The sequence below is a fragment of the Barbus barbus genome (assembly GCF_936440315.1).
Source record: "Barbus barbus genome assembly, chromosome: 24".
NCBI lineage: Eukaryota > Metazoa > Chordata > Actinopteri > Cypriniformes > Cyprinidae > Barbus > Barbus barbus.
In genome coordinates, this window is record NC_136752.1 from 26,596,721 (window position 1) to 26,611,489 (window position 14,769).

Consider the following 14,769-nt stretch of genomic DNA (forward strand, 5'->3'; position numbering starts at 1 on the left):
TAACAGTCATCAGGTGGTTGGTGAATGCACAGTACTTTACGGTCACATTTCTATCCTCTCATCCTGTTATGATGAATGTGTGTGGATATGTGAGTATCAGTGACAGTCGTTACCTGTGTGCCGAGCGTTACGTAACTCGGGTCTCAAAGTGATGAGCTGAGCAGGATTACATGCTGGATTTCCTCTGACTGAGACGATTCTCATCTCGTTTGTCTCACGCACAGAGACAGATGATGACACAGCTTTTTAACCCTCGTGTTGAGTTGGACTTTCTTTTTCATGAAACTGCTAATGCTATCACATTGGACTAAAACTTATCTTGTTATGCTAAGTTATTGCATTGGACTTGCTAACAACTTTGTTTTATCTATCTATCCATCTATCTATCTGTCTCTCTCTCTCATATATATGTGTGTATATCGATCGATCTATCTATATATCTATATCACTACATCTTCATCATCTCACTCTATATACATATATACATACATATAACAAGTTGACAAAAGGATTGAACCCAAGATTTGGTGATAATATAACATAATGAGAGATTTACGAGTAGAGGTCGGTCATTTTAGCAAAAATGTTTAAGCAATAAATCCCATGTTTTTTTTTTTTTTTAGAGACAGAACTATTATGTTAAGATTAATTATCAGATATAAGTAGGTACCTTTAAAACACACCACTGGTCTACTTTCTCAGTTCTATTCAACAGTTAAAATTACAAAACACTGTCCATTAAAAAAAAATATCTGTATCTGTAATATATCTTAAAATGAATTCAAATCCCTTATTTAAAAAAAACAAAAAACCTGTATTCTGTTTTAGAACTGATCAGGATTCTGTTGTTCACACTGACTCTGGACGCTTTGAATAAATCTTCAACATATCAGCTAAGCAGAACAGAAAGCCATCGAGTCCGTTGGTATCATTTTCTGCTAGATTGCACAGTTATAATTACTCTCCAGATCAGCTGTACTGATGAGTATTGATCTGTCCACTGATAGACATCACAACAAACACACACGGAATATGAAATAATTACCGTAAAACACAGCCCTGAAGACAATCAACATGATAATTGAGTTTTCTCCTAATAAAGTTGTTCATGTACTCACCTTCATGGTCTTGTAAAGCCACAGGACTGATTTTCTTGCATTAGAACAACAAAAGAGATGTTTAACAGATTGCCCAAGCTGCCCTTTCTATTAAAACAATGTCAAGATTTTTGGAGGTTTGTTAGAATTGAACAAAGACTTTTACAAAACATACATTTGAAATAATTAAAAAAAATATTTTAATAATTAACATTATTATTTTAAAAATTGAGACAAATTTCAAGATATTTTTGCTTAGCTGAAAACGTTTAAATGACATTTTACCAGATTCTATTATAGTGTATATATAGTATTTGTCTTTATTAATATTTTATAACAAATGCTAACATTTTTTAAAATTTTAAGTAGTTTTCATTTATTACACACAGCCTAAATTGCGCGATGTCACTTTAATTAAAAGTTTTAGTCATTTATAATGTGTTTTGCCATTTTTATTTGTCTATATAGTTTTTATTAATTTTATTTCAGCCTTATTTTAGCACATCAAGTTAAACTAAATACAAATTAGTAAACTAGTTCAGTTCAAGTTTATTTTTTCTTAAAATTCTTGATTTTGTTTTTAGTCAACTATAATAACTCTGCTTTGAAATTGAATCTGATGGAGGATCATGGGAAAGATTCAAAGATTCAACCTTGAGCAGAGAACGCTTTAATACCGATCTACAGTATATGAACAACACGTCACTTTGACTTCAGAACACACACAGAGACCACATAATCCCCGTTCCTAATATGCAAACTGGCAAAAACGACAAAAAGACCAATGTAAACAAAGGTGGCATGTTTGTGAGTTTGGCATGTTGTACAGATCACAGGAAGAGACAAACCTGACATGCTCCTCATTCAGGTCAACAACCACTTGAAAACTGTTCATTCTGAGTGCAAACATGGATAAAAATACAACATGTTCCCAAAAACAAATTTAAAAAACACTTATCTTCATTCAGGGATGTACAGCTCTGCTCAAACACCAGAGAGGAAGTGATGTCACATTCGACTCAAAGACTCTTTCCGTCTCAGCGAGCGGATTCCTAAACGTTCTGCCAAGATAATAGCATCTCCAATCATCTGGGATTGTTCGTAAGAGGCATTGAAGTGTTTACCCAACAATGGCGTAATCTTCACCTCGTGACAACCAGAAATGACAGTCGTCAGTAGTGTGTCGCCTCCTTTAACGGTTAATTCCATCTCAACTAAGCCATTTCAGTCAATTAATCCTATTCATTACTCAAATGCTGCTGAGAAATACACGCATTTCACTGAATTTCCAATCATACGTGCCGGAAATAAACAAAGTGGACCCCAAACCCTCATATAACATTATTAAAACACACGTGTGTCGAGTCGCGTAAAAGAGCAGCGGTCGCTTGCTTCAGTCTGCAGAGTTTTTTTAGCATTTCATACATGCAGCTTTCATGAGTATGTGATTGGCTGAGGTACTGACATTCGTTATTAGTGCATGATATTTGCACAAACGTCAAAAAAACAGGATTCAAAAACATTTAAAAAAATATTAAATGAAAAACAAATTTCAATTATCAAAAAAAGGAAACAAAATGATGTTATCAGCGACATCAGATATACAAATATCAAATGAATACAGGAGACGGACGATAATTTGGACTAATCTAGTCTGCTAAAACACATTGGTTTTAATGAGGTGAAAGTATTTAAAAACTGTTTTCGAAAAAATAATAATAAAAAAATGTAATTAATAAAAGATTTTGCTAATTTCCGCTGGTATTCTGAGCGCTGAGGTTTGGCTGTTGGCTTGTAATTAACATCACTGATAAGGACCCAAAGGCTCATGAAAATACTTCTGTAGAGTGAAAAACCAACATCAAAATAATATAATAATAATAAATCATATTTTGCATGAAGCCTATTTTTAGTACCATTATTAGTTTTGATGACAATTAAGTGCATTCATTTTTCAAATTATCATTGTTGCAATGTGACAAAATAAAGACTGCCACTATTATACTGAATATAATTACCTCTCATTTGAACAAAATCATTCTTTTAACATTACAGTAACAAGAAAGTTGGGAGAAATGTGCTTAATTAACATGAAAATAATGTCAACGAACAAAATCTTCAATGTCCTATAAACAGGCTTCATTTTTGTTATGCAAATTATAATTTATTTATATTTCCTATGATTTTTACAGTTAAATATTAAATTCATCCTATACTGTAGAAACATTTTCATTACAAATTGCAAATTCTGTAATGATACTTTTTGGTGAATAATGTTTTTTCTGAAGTTTATTCGTTTGCTCGTCGTGTTGAAATGAGTCGGTGTGTGTGTGGCGGCAGTGAGGCAGCTCTAGAGTCAGTCCTTGTCTGGGCCAGTGCAGGTGTCCCTATTTCGTTTCATTCTGTTATCTTTTCCTACATCTCTATCACCTCTGGCTGGCTGCTGTTAACGGTGAGAAAGGCGGCCCGTGGGCCCGGGCTGCTGCCTCTGCATGACTTGCTCTCTCTGTTCTCGGCTCAAGCTCAGTTGAAGCCCAGTCCGGCTCCTTTCGGTCTCTGAGATGCACGAATGGGCTCCGTGATGCCTCTGCCGTCAGGGCCTAGGCCCGACCCCGGGGTCCAGCCCATACTCTGCAGCATACGGTTCCCTACGTTTGACTCCGGCAGAGGAGTAGCACCCTCACCCACCACACCTGAGAGAGAGAGACAGAGAGAGAAAGGGATAATCTGCATTAAACAGTAAAGCTCATTGATTCTTGTAATGCACTTAATGGGTTGAAAGAGTCCTTAAGTAAGATCTTTAGATGAACTCATGTGTGAAGTGCATTTAAAAAATAAATCAAATGCCCAACAGAAAGTTTAGTTAACCAGATTTTTAAAAGAGATATGTGCAATGTAATGTGTATATATACAAATGTAAAATGTAAACATTGAATTTAATATATAAAGGCATAAATTACACACATATACAGTATTTCACAGAAGGGAGTACACCCCTCACATTTTTGTAAATATTTTATTATATCTTTTCATTTGACAACACTGAAGAAATGACACTTTGCTACAATGTAAAGTAGTGAGTGTACAGCTTGTATAACAGTGTAAATTTGCTGTCCTCTCAAAATAACTCAACACACAGCCATTAATGTCTAAACCGCTGGCCACAAAAGTGAGTACACCCCTAAGTGAAAATGTCCAAATTGGGCCCAAAGTATCAATATTTTGTGTGGCCACCATTATTTTAACCCTCTTGGGCATGGAGTTCACCAGAGCTTCACAGGTTGCCACTGGAGATCTCTTCCACTCCTCCATGACGGCATCACGGAGCTGGTGGATGTTAGAGACCTTGCGCTCCTCCACCTTCCATTTGAGGATGCCCCACAGATGCTCAATAGGGTTTAGGTCTGGAGACATGCTTGGCCAGTCCATCACCTTTACCCTCAGCTTCTTTAGCAAGGCAGTGGTCGTCTTGGAGGTGTGTTTGGGGTCATTATCATGTTGGAATACTGCCCTGCGGCCCAGTCTCTGCTTCAGTATGTCACAGTACATGTTGGCATTCATGGTTCCCTCAATGAACTGTAGCTCCCCAGTGCCAGCAGCACTCATGCAGCCCCAGACCATGACACTCCCACCACCATGCTTGACTGTAGGCAAGACACACTTGTCTTTGTACTCCTCACCTGGTTGCCGCCATCTGAAGCAAATAAGTTTATCTTAGTCTCATCAGACCACAGGACATGGTTCCAGTAATCCATGTCCTTAGTCTGCTTGTCTTCAGCAAACTGTTTGCGGGCTTTCTTGTGCATCATTTTTAGAAGAGGCTTCCTTCTGGGATGACAGCTATGCAGACCAATTTGATGCAGTGTGCGGCGTATGGTCTGAGCACTCACAGGCTGACCCCCCACCCCTTCAACCTCTGCAGCAATGCTTATGTTTATAATGTTATAAAGTTGTAATGTGACCATTTTTATGACAATTCAGCAAATTTACATCATGAATATGTTTTTTTCCAAAGTGGAAAACTTTACTCCTGTGGATATTATTGAAAATTAATTTCATTTTTCTTTCTTTTTTTTAAACAGTTAAGTTTAACTTCATGTCGATATTAAATTAATGTAAACTGTAACACTTTACAATAAGGTTCTATACATTCATCTTACTTGATGCAATAGCTAAAATGCACTAATAATGAACAATACCTTCACAGAATTTGTGACCCTGGAGCACAAAACCAGTCTCAAGTCACTGGGGTATATTTGTAGCAATAGCCAAAAATACATTTTATTTTTAATCATTAAGAAATTAAGTGAAGATCATGTTCCATGAAGATATTTTGTAAATTTCCTACTGTAAATATATCAAAACTTAACTTTTGATTAGTAATATGCATTGCTAAGAACTTCATTTGAACAACTTTAAAGGCCATTTTCTCAATATTTCGATTTTTTTGGCCCCTCAGATTTCAGATTTTCAAATAGTTGTCTCTCGGCCAAATATTGTCCTATCATAACAAACTATAGATCAATGGAAATCGTATTTATTCAGCTTTCAGATGATGCATAAATCTCAATTTTGAAAAATTGATCCTTATGACTGGTTTTGTGGTCCAGGATCACATTTATTAATCTTGGTTAATGTTCATTTTTTTACACCAATTCATTCTAACATTACCAGTTGTTCAGATTAATTTAATATGCTATTAACAAACATAAACTGTGAAATTCACTGAAATTATTTTTAAAAGTTGTAAATAAAACAAATATTATAGGACTGTATTTAACTTTAAGAAAATACCTTTTTTTTAGTCTTTCAACTTCAGAATTTCATGATAAATTCAATGAGTTATTTATATATATATATATATATATATATATATATATATATATATATATATAACAAAATGAATTAACACTGTAAAATACATTGTGACTAAAACATGACATGTTGTCCATTTTTAGTTCGTGAGATCAAAACTCGAACTTTACTGTAAAGTGTTAGCATGCAAATCAGTGTTTCTGGACATGGCTACATTGAAAATCTCATAACTTCAGTGAAGAGAGCTTTCCTCGGCTGTGTTTCAAATAATCCTGATGTTACACGTCACAGTTCCTGCTCCTCATAAACTCTAACAAGTTTCTGAGAAATTGGTAATCTCAGCTCTGTGACCTCTGACCCCTGAGGGCTGTGGCCATGTGCTCTGCGTCACAGATCACGGCAGGAAATGATGTACTTTAATGAGGAAATTAGATCAGCACTGATCTGCCTGCTCAGCTGCCAATCCCGTCACATAACCGCCACTGAGTTTACCATTACCACGGCGACAAGCCTCCGTCTCTTCTTGACGACACACGGGTCGCATGTTTCCATGAAGCGTTTGTGTTAAAGAGAGCACCATTTACATTTATTATTCAGAACGTGGGTCTGACGTCTCTTTACAGAAACATTTCAGATCATCCAACAGCTGTTATGGTAAATGAGTGTGTGTGTGTGTGTGTGTGTGTGTGTGTTACCTGAGGATGATGGGGCTCCCACAGGCGCAGCTTTCCGTCGTCTCTTTATATCTCCAGTACACAGAGAGCCAAGATGACCACTGGTTTGTCTACACAGAGAGAGAGGGGAGAGATTAGGGTACTTACTGCTTAGAGTATGTATTTTGAAATTAGACTATGGCAAAAGGATACAGAAAAGCAATTTTTTTTACTATATATTATTACCTGCTGGCAGTCTTTAAAGAGCAGCTTTTCCTGTGGCTTCTGTCGCTGCGAGAATCCCAAAGCAGCTACAGATATGCAAACATGTCAGACGTCACATATCCCGCAGTAGATTTTCACAAGAAGAGTTTATTACACGCTTACAGGCCTGAATCTCAACATACAGTAAATAAAGCTTAGACTTATCAAAGCACGTCTTACTTGGTCTCTTCTGGACCCAGAGCTGAACCACGAGCTGCAGAGGAGGACAAACAAACTCTTAAAACAAGCCTGGCATTAAGTTATGTATAGGGGATATATTACACAAATGTTATATCATAGTTTGAGTAAATTAATATTATAAATATCTCATAAAGTTCATGAAGTAACCATTAAATTAAAATGATTCATTATACTTAATATAATTTAAAAGATTAATTTAATTAATGTAATTTAAATGATAAATCAAATAAATAAAAATCATTAAATAATGTAGCAATATCTTTTTTCCGTAGGTAATACAACACATTAAGTACTTTATGAATTTGATAATTTTATCTTTTTTATCAGTTTAAAAAAACAAAATGGATGCATAAAAAAATTATATTATTCATAATAAATGAGTAAATCAGCATAAAAACACTAAACTACGCTATGTTGAGCCGTCAAACACTTCTGAGCCAATCAGGACTTACTCATGAGGATCCTGGGATAATCTGTGTAATCGATCAGGAATTCCTTGAGAGGTTCCCTTTTGGGAAAGAGAATTCAATTTAAGTATTATTACATATACATAGATATTAAGCAATAAGTTCATATTTTAGACAAGTGCACATACCTGTGACTGCTGAAGACAGGCCTGCCTCGCGAGCCGCGCTTGAAACCCTGGAAAGCAAGTCAGAGACACGGCCTACAGATAAACACACATGCTCTAAATGAACAATAAATCATTTTCTCCAGATATAATAGACCTTCTTAAAACACGGACACCATTACCAGACACCACATTTTAAGGCTGCACGATTTAGGGCAAAAATATAATTGCAATTTTTCAAATAAAAATTGTCATTGCGATTTAAAAAGTGATTTTAACAGTTACTAAGAACAAAATAAGAGATATTACTATTTAAATATGTCACTGTAAATTAAGAAAAAGTATTTAAGAAAAACTTTTATACTTTTTAGTAATAATAAAAGCAGTAACAATAATAAGTATTATTATTAGCATTACTGAATAAAAGTTACTAAAAACAAAATAAGAAATAATACTATTGTAATATTTCACAATAAAATAAAAAATAAGGATACAAATTTGTAATTTATTTTTTATTATTAAAATTAATAGTAATAATTATTATTAATATTATTAAAAATAAATGTTACTTAAAAACAAAATAAGAAATTTTACTATTATAACATTTCACAATAAAATAAAAAATAGTAATATTCAAGAATATTAAAGAAAAAAATCTATAACTTATATCATCTTTAATTAATAATAAGAATAATAGTAGTAGTAAGTGTCAAAAATTAAAAGTACTACTAAATAAAACCAAATAAGAAATATTACTATTGTAATTTCACGGTTCAAAAAACGTAAAAATATTTAAAGAAACTTTTATATTTTTTATTAGTAAAAATAATAATAATAATTATTATAACCAAATAAAAATATAAAAATTACTAAATTAAAACAAAATGAGAACAATTACTATTGCAACTTCAGAGTGAAATAAAAAAGAGAATTAAAGAAATATAATAAAAACTATTGTACATTACACCTGTAAAATTACAAAACTAATATTTAGCATTTACTATGCAAGTATTTAATACTAATATTTTTACATAATAAGATAAAGATTTATGTTTCTATAAGACATTACTGCTCTCTCTTATGGGCTGTACAGCTCTGTCCTCTGGTGGACAAACCTGTGAAGTGTACTCCAGAGCTGAACACTCACCTCTTTGAGCTCCCTGAGACATTAACGGGAACGCTCCGGTCAGGATGCTGTTGAACATGGGGTCATTGAGGTCCAGTTCGTTAGAGTCCCTCTCCCACCACGGCACCACACCCGCGATTCCACAGGCCCCGCCCGGCTCGCCCTCATAGAACCAATCGCTCTGCTCATCATCGCCTGAAACACACACACACACACACACAACACTCAAACACGTGCTCTTCATTCTGTATGTGATGATTATGAAATATACGAGTACACACACCTTGCCTTCCCTCGTCGTTTGTGTACAGACCCCCATCACTGCTGTTACTCACACTGCTCGTCTCACTGTATTCACACACATTACACAGTGTTTTAAGCCATTTGTGGGAAATAAAAGGGTGAATTTCATTACAAACATGTCCATGGTCATAAAAGAAAAAGGATAGAAAATATATTTTAAATAAACAATAATAAGCCCTATTTTTAAAACAGTTTGCATGTGACTATTTTCATAACACCTTAGCATATTTTCCCCCAAATGTTCATCATTGTATTGCATCCAAATACTAATTTTAAACATTTTTTTTAATCTCACATTGGTGATTCTACTTAATTAAAATAACAAAATAAAATAATAACTAACATTTAAAAATATATAAAAACATTAGTGGATATTAGCATATTAAAATATTAGTGTAATAAAATTATTTATTTATATTTAATATTACTACAATATCAATACAGCTACAAAATAATAGTAATAAAAATTAAGAATAATAAAGTAAAAACAAAAATATAAGAATGACTAAGAACAAAATAAGAAATATTACTGTTGTAGGATTTTACTGTAAAATAAACTTAATATTATTTTAGTATTCTAATTAAAATCAGCATAATTTAAAGCATTAGAAATATGACCATGATATATCATTTAAATAATCTGCTACTGTGTTATTGTTATTCATATTTTATTTTGCACTATGCATTTTTATACATTATGGTAATTAAAACTGGGGTAGTGTGTGAAATGAAGAATGTTGAAATGCAAAAAAAAACTGAATTGCATATTGTTCTTATTTTCATCTGGGTTGAAATATGACCTGGGTATGTTCTTGACTGGTTTCATTAGATTCACCCATATGAATTTCTTATGCTGATGTGTACCGCTATAATTATTATATTCAGTGCCTCAAATAAAGAATATTAATAATAATGTTTCTGGTATTGAAGTTTTAGTAGGCCAGAGGAAAATATTCTTCTAAGAACTAGAAAAGAAGCAAAAAAATGCCCCTTTTTTAACATCTTGCGAGATCTTGTTCTGAAGGGCAGAGAAACAGGTTTAATTGTTTGTGTTTAACGCTATTCCAGCTTCTGTGGCTATTTTCATGCTCGAGAATATTATGGCTGAATTATATCATTATAATTATAATTATATCAAAACTCCAAAACTGTATTCGGTTTAACTCTGTTAAAAAATCTCTTAACTGAATAAAAAAAGTTCTCTCAAAGAGTTAAAAACCAGCACAATCTAATAATAGATAAAAGGAATCGGCAAAGAGAACATGTTGGAGGATCCTGGAAGGAGAAACAGGAAGAGGAGGGGCTAGACAGGAGAGAAGAACACTAACCACCTGTCACTCATCTCCTCATCTGAGCCTTTCTGCTCCTCATAGTCCATCTTATCTTTGGCCGCTTGTACCGCCTCTTCACTCTCCACCACCACGCCTTCATCCGCCGCATCCTGTACGAGTCTATGCGCCGTGAACTTCCTCTTCTTCACCCTGTTTTTGTTTGATTCGCTCCCTTTGGGCTCCGGACTAAACCCCGCCTCCCTGCTGTTGGGTGCCCTGGACGGCGGAGCCAGCATGGGGGTGACATCTAGTGGTGGGTCCACAGCCATGCGCTTGACCTTCCGACGCCTGCGCAAACTGCGCGTTCCCAAAACGTCTGCTCCGCTCAAGTCGTCCAGCCACAGCGGCCTCTTCCCCCTGCCGGAGTCAGTGAGGGGCGTACGGCGTTTCGCACCCAGCTGCTCATCCGAGTCGCTGTTGTTGTCGCGTGTGTGAGCGCCCCCTGCTGCCGTGGAAGAGCGGTAGTCTTTCTGCTCCTCTAGGCTGGACTCTGAGCCTTCGCTCAGGTGGCAGGTGTCCCACGGCGGGTGAGGGTTATCGGACCGACGTTTACGGCCACGACGCTTGCGGGCCTGGCGTTTCAACAGGCAACCGACGGCCAAAGCGTGATCTCCACCATCTCCAAACCCTCCACGGGCTTGTTCTGAACTCTCCTCCAGAGCCGACACCAGGTCATGGACCAGCTCGTCCATCGTCCGCCGAAAGTGCCTGATCCGAAACAGTGAAATTAGGTGAAACAAGAGAAAATGAAATAGTGCTGGCAAACGATTAATCGCGATTAATCACATCCAAAATAAAAGTTTTTGTTTATGTAATATATGAGTGTGTACTGTGTATATTTGTTATGTATATAAATACACACACGTACATATATATCAGAAAAATGTTATGTTTATATATGAATAAATACAGAGTACACACACATATATTATGTAAACAAAACCTTTTATTTTGGATGCGATTAATCACGATTAATCGTTTGACAGCACTAAAATGAAAGAGCAAATGAGAAAGAAAATGTATTTGTTCATAATGACGGCATTTGAATTTTAAATAATAATCTAAGAGAGATTGTACTATCAAAGCAATTTCTAGTCATGTACATTAACAAAAAATTTAAAATGTAATCAAGTGCCATGTATTATTAATTTGTATTATTATTTTCTTCTAATATTTAATTTTTTTATATTTATTTTATTGATTTTCATACGTTTTCTATTATTTATGCATTAACATTTTATGAGAATTCACAGAATGAGTGAATTTAGGTAAAAAATATAGAAACAAAAGTTCATAATGACTGAATTCAAAATTTTATAATATAATTTAATAGAGATTGTTCTAACAAGCCAATTTCTAGTCAATGAAACATTATAGAGCTAAACAGCAGAAAAATTTATATTTATAACATTTCTGAGTTTCTTTTTTTCAGGTTTTCCATGACAGGGGATTTTTAAAGTCGATAAATAAATGCAATTCTCAGGATTTAAGGTGGTGATGATAACAGATGGTATTACCATGACCTTCTCAAAGGCAGTGTCCATTCATAATGCTGCTAGTAATACTATGACACTTTTTTATAAGGATTGGATTTATAATTAATCTGGATAACGACTTATTACCATAATCATGCACTGTGTAATTTCATTTCAAAGAATAGCATAGTAAAATCATAATAATAACTAGACGATAATACAATGGTAGTTCATTGTGAGTGTGATCGGGTCAGAGATAAACACATCATGATCAGCTCTCAACAAACCGACGGCAAAACACATGAAACACATACCAGCCGGTTCCTGCTTTACCGAAGCTCTTGATCTCGGCGGCGCGGAACATGAAACCCGCAGATCGCGACAAAAACTCACGGGAAAAGATCGAGGCCGCGCTGACAAACCATAGCGCCTCAACAACAACAACACCACCGCGCCGGAAACGGACTATAAGACGTAAAAGACGCGCATCCGGCGACGAAAAGACCGCATGCTTTCAAAATAAAAGCCGGTGATGATAATAATAAACAAATAAATAAATAATTCCTCAAAAGTATTTCTTCATTAACCCACTTAGCCATCTATTTCTCTCCGTAATATATTTTTATTGCGTTTATTTATTAAGTTTATTATTTGTATTACCAATATTCTCAATTTTTTTGATGATTTGAAAGTCTTTTATCTGAAGTTATATTTTATTTTTCCATCACAATAAGTTTTTGAACAAACAAATTCAAATTTCAGAATCTAAATAAAAACTTTTTAATGCATGTTTTTTTCTTCTGGAGCATCAGTGAACGTTTGAGCCTTCTGTGATAGTTGCATATGAGTCCCTCAGTCGTCCTCGGTGTGAAAAAATGGATCTCAAAATCATACAGTCATTGTTGGAAAGGGTTCAGATACATTATCTAAATCAGGGATGGGCAACTTCGGTCCTGGAGGGCCGGTGTCCTGCAGAGTTTAGCTCCAACCCTAATCAAACACACCTGCCTGTAGCTTTCTAGTGATCTTGAAGACATTGATTAGCTTCTTCAGGTGTGTTTGATTAGGGTTGGAGCGAAACTCTGCAGGACACCGGCCCTCCAGGACCGAAGTTGCCCATCCCTGATCTAAATAAACAATAGCATGCATTTTGTATGATCCCTCTTATTTTGGTAAAATAAACAACATTTTGTAGATTTTGCAAGGTGTATGTAAACTTTTGACTTCAACTGTATATATATAAAAGGTAAAGGTAAAGTCGTGACGTATTGTCAAGTATGGTGACCCATACTCGAAATTGGTGCTCTGCGTTTAACCCATCCAAGTGCACACACACAGCAGTGAGTAGTGAACAAATGCACACACACACACACACACACACACACACACACCGTGAACACACACCCGGAGCAGTGGGCAGCCATGCTGCGGCGCCCGGGGAGCAGTTGGGGGTTCGGTGCCTTGCTCAAGGGCACCTCAGTCGTGGTATTAAGGGTGGAGAGAGCGCTGGACATTCACTCCCCCCACCTACAATCCCTGCCGGCCGGGGACTCGAACCCGCAACCTTTCGATTACGAGTCCGACTCTCTAACCATTAGGCCACGACTTATATATATATATATATATAAACAATAATATCCTGGCCAGAGGAGAACTGGCCCCCTGACTGAGCATGGTTTCTCCCAAGGTTTTTTTATTCTCCTTTCTGTTTTGGTTCCTTGCCGCTGTCGCCTCTGGCTTGCTCAGTTGGTGACACTTAATTTCTAGTGATTATCATCAATTTGATTTCAGATACTATTTAAACTAAACTGAGCTAGACAATGACATCTCTGAATTCAATAATGAAATGCCTTTAACTGAAAATTGAGTGTTTAATCTTATCATACATTACTGACACTCTGTCCTCCAATTTGATACTGTTAAGTGCTTTGACACAATCTGTATTGTTAAAAGCGCTATATAAATTAAGGTGACTTGACACATACATATGTATAGTCTCATGCCGTTACAGAAGAGGGACTCAGACTGCGTGATGTATGGAAAACAGGTATTTATTGGCAGACTTTGAGCAATATGGAGTAGGACAGGTAAGTGGAGATTCTTGGATTCTTCGGAGATCTGGTGGAACATTAATTTGGATATCCTTTCTTGACAGGAGACACGGAAGAGGCGCTGAACACACACCTCACCAAGTGATTGTGATTACAATGGTAGGCCTCTTCGTATGAACAAGACCGGACACTGGAGTGTTGTGAGGTGTGTGTATTTGAGGAGTGCACAATGATTGCCAATGATGATGTGCAGGTGTGGGTAATTAGAATTCAGGTGAGGGAGTGCTCTGTGACTGGCTGGTGACAGAGCCTGGCCAATCTGTGACACATGCCTTAAGTAAATGCATCTCGATTTAATAATGATATTCATTTTTTGCAGTGCATGCAATGTAATGCCACAAATTTATGAATTTAAGACTTTCTGCTCTGATTTAAGGCCTTAATTTAGGCCTTAATTTGTGGAAAATTCTGACATTTGAAAACTTTTTAAGACCCACAGAAACCCTGTATAAGCAAATGAATAACAGACTGAAAAACATGTGCATAACAGTGTCACAACTCAACTGGGCTGTTTTACCCATCAGACTGTGGGTTAGTAAAGGACAAACATATGAGTGAAGTGTAGCATGACTCAAAACCTCAGGAAACCAATCTCTTGTTTCCTCTTTCTCTCTCTGTCTGTCTGCTGTTCCTCTCAACACTCATGCATGAGAGGATCACATGCAAATCTCTGATCTGTCTGGTGCATAGAAATGGCTTTTTTTAAATGATTTTTGTAACTAATTTTCAGCCTGTTTGACTGAGCCCCATTTATTTTATTAGGCCTATTGCAGAACTTCATTGACAGAATATAAGAAGAGTAAGGAAGAGTTCAAAAGATTT

At 35.8% G+C, this 14,769-nt stretch overlaps 1 protein-coding gene across 2 annotated transcripts; it reads right to left on the reverse strand.

Moving 5' to 3' along the window:
* Positions 1-1,884: 1,884 nt before the first annotated feature.
* LOC306844296 (G patch domain-containing protein 2-like) lies at positions 1,885-12,283 on the reverse strand. 2 transcript variants are annotated; one of them, XM_079376305.1, is made up of 10 exons: positions 12,151-12,283; positions 10,362-11,069; positions 9,011-9,075; positions 8,749-8,922; positions 7,626-7,672; positions 7,483-7,538; positions 7,010-7,043; positions 6,812-6,876; positions 6,608-6,696; positions 1,885-3,790 (listed from the first exon to the last, which is right to left on the reverse strand). In XM_079376305.1, exons 1-10 carry the CDS (start codon positions 12,198-12,200, stop codon positions 3,621-3,623), a joined length of 1,458 nt encoding a protein of 485 aa, XP_079232431.1. In that variant the 5' UTR covers positions 12,201-12,283; the 3' UTR covers positions 1,885-3,620. The 2 variants fall into 2 exon arrangements, with proteins under 2 accessions (XP_079232431.1, XP_079232430.1); XM_079376304.1 differs by having other exon boundaries at positions 10,359-11,069.
* Positions 12,284-14,769: the final 2,486 nt, after the last annotated feature.

Coding starts and splice junctions, on each gene's coding strand:
- LOC306844296 (XM_079376304.1), bottom strand. CDS start 12,200: ATGTTCCGCGCCGCCGAGATCAAGAGCTTCGGTAAAGCAGGAACCGGC. Junction 9,076..10,358: donor GAGGAGATGAGTGACAGGTG/GTTAGTGTTCTT, acceptor GTGTGAATACAG/TGAGACGAGCAGTGTGAGTA. Junction 6,877..7,009: donor CTGGGTCCAGAAGAGACCAA/GTAAGACGTGCT, acceptor GCATATCTGTAG/CTGCTTTGGGATTCTCGCAG.